General features: G+C 30.0%; 1 protein-coding gene across 1 annotated transcript in view; it reads right to left on the bottom strand.

Annotated features, from left to right (window-relative positions):
* LOC108685645 overlaps positions 1 to 2,115 on the bottom strand; it is a 4,478-nt gene extending 2,363 nt beyond the window's left edge. Inside the window, exons 1-4 of the mRNA XM_018190537.1 lie at positions 1,998 to 2,115; positions 1,028 to 1,402; positions 324 to 697; positions 107 to 212 (exon numbers count right to left, since the gene is read on the bottom strand). Of these exons, the coding sequence (XP_018046026.1) occupies positions 107 to 212; positions 324 to 697; positions 1,028 to 1,402; positions 1,998 to 2,055 (913 nt within the window). The 5' untranslated portion in view covers positions 2,056 to 2,115. The remainder of the gene's footprint in view (positions 1 to 106; positions 213 to 323; positions 698 to 1,027; positions 1,403 to 1,997) is intronic.
* Positions 2,116 to 2,423: the final 308 nt, after the last annotated feature.

The raw sequence follows: 2,423 nt of genomic DNA, 5'->3' as shown, positions 1-2,423 counted from the left end.
ACACCCACCCACCCACCCACCCACCCACCCACTTCTATAATATTACTTATAATATTGTACTTTTTATTTTATAAATTATGGAATTTTATGAAATTATAGAACATACCTGGTGAACAAATATTAGAATCTTGACAATTTTCAGCTAATTTCTGATGGACATGAGAATACTCTTTCATATGTACACTATCAGTACCAACAACCATCAATACAATCTGAAAAAATATAAATATTTGTAAAATTTAGTGCATAAATGTAAAATCAAATGTAATATTTAAATATTTTTCACAATTGTATTATAGTTTTATAAATTGTTTATTACTAACATTTTCTTCTCCTGCATTATCAGGAATATTATCGAGAGATGTTTTTTTTGTATTAGGTGTATCACTTAATCGTTCGGAATAACTATGATCGCCAAGAACCTTATTATCTATTTGTGAAATATTTTTTAATTCAGTGTCACACACTTCCTTATTTTCCGATTTCTGAAAACATTTCTGCTTCTCATTTTCTTTAATATTAATATCGTTCAAAAATATTTTACGTAAACAATTGGTGGGCTTTTCCAATATTATGTCTTTATTCTCCTTATTTAATGTTTCTTGTGGTTTCTTTATCTGTTGCATCCGACTTTTCTTATTTTGTAAATTAGTTTTGAGATTCTTATGATTTATACTTTTTGCTGTAAATGTATCATCTATAATAACATAAAAACAAGTCTTTTAATTATTTTAATATGTAAATACAATATAAATTTGTTTCACATAAGTCTTTCCAAGATTTTTTCCAGGATGAGCATTTACATGTCATTTATATATTAGATGTGGGAAAAAGTTCGTGGCGTTTTTCTCATTAGATGGCATTAAAAAAACGCTACGAACTTTTTCTCACACCTAATATTATCGTAAATTTAAAATTTAAAATAAATGTTAAACAATTGTAAACAATTTCATCAGAGATTTCTTTTATGTAATATTCATGACAAGTTGATGATATAAAGATATAATAGTAGTTGATTAGTACATACAAGTCTCTTTATCAGCTTTTAGCTGTTCTAAATGCTTCTCTAGGTGAATTTTTATGCATGCTCTCGCTTTTTCTTCACTAGCAAAACTAGTATATTTCTCATGGCAACCAGGCATTAATGCACAAGTGTAAGAATATTGTCTTTTGAGCTCATCGCTTGTAAAAACGGCAAATTGCTTAACAAGATGTGAAACAGGCATAGATGCGAGTTGAGAAACAGTAAAACACGATTCTTTTCGTTTCATACTCGTAGTTTTAGGTTTGAATTGCAACGTCAGCATCGAGTTAATATGTTTCTTTTCTGAGTGCAGCGTTTGAGATGCGACTTCTGCAAGTACTTCTAACAATGCCGATGGACTGTCCCTTCCTACAGTACCTATAACAATTTTTACAATTATTATTCTCAAATATATCTATATATTTATCTCATTAGACATATAATATTATCTTTTTATTAAAAAAGTTAAATTTCCTAAAAAAAAATAAATAATAAATCTTCAGAAAATTTTTATAAACTTTTATAAAACATTCATGACAGATAAATTACAATATCTTTTGCAATAACAGATTTTACTCCACGTATTCTGTATCAAAGGAAAAAAATATGTAAAATAAGTACATAAATTTTCACGATACAACATATACTATCATGAAGTTTTTGCATCATCAGTAATCAAAATAGATTATAAAATTCACACTTAAAGAAATATATATTTCAATTATAAAATACTACAATTATAAAATTCGTGCAATATTCGCGTCCGTGGATAATATTTATCTGAAATGAAGCATCGCTGGCGTTTACATACGTCGGAAAGAAATTGTTTTCATGTAATAGCAGACGCCATAAAGACGCCCAGCAGACGGTTTTTCAGTTTACTATCTATGGATCGCGTATGCGCGTTTTTTCCGATTAGCACACACGCGGATGTAATTCGGCGAGATACCGCGGAGACGAAGCACAAACGTACCGGGATTACCTCCGTTGTACAAATTTGATACATGCTGCGGATTTCTTTTGGTGTTCATGATGGCATTCACGTTTACGGTATATCTACATTCCTCAATTCCTCGTTCGCGAACAACAGGTTTTCCGTTTGTTGGCCAATCCCTCCCCCTTATGTCAATCGTCGACACTGCTACCAACGAGTGAAATCGAGAATTATCTAGAACACGGATTGTAGATAAATACACTAGACTGCTTAAGGGTCAATTCCCTAGTCGTATCAATAAAAAAAAAGTCTGTTCGTGTTGCACTTTAGACGAGCAACATGAACAGACTTTTAAAATCTTTGCGTTCTTTTTCTTATTTTCTCTTCTTTGTCTTTTTTCGCTTTCAATTTTACTATTTTTATTTATCTATTATATTTTTTTATTTATCTGTTATATTTTCTTTA

Source organism: Atta colombica, unplaced genomic scaffold (genome assembly GCF_001594045.1).
Source record: "Atta colombica isolate Treedump-2 unplaced genomic scaffold, Acol1.0 scaffold155, whole genome shotgun sequence".
NCBI lineage: Eukaryota > Metazoa > Arthropoda > Insecta > Hymenoptera > Formicidae > Atta > Atta colombica.
This window is presented reverse-complemented; position numbering and strand designations above follow the sequence as displayed.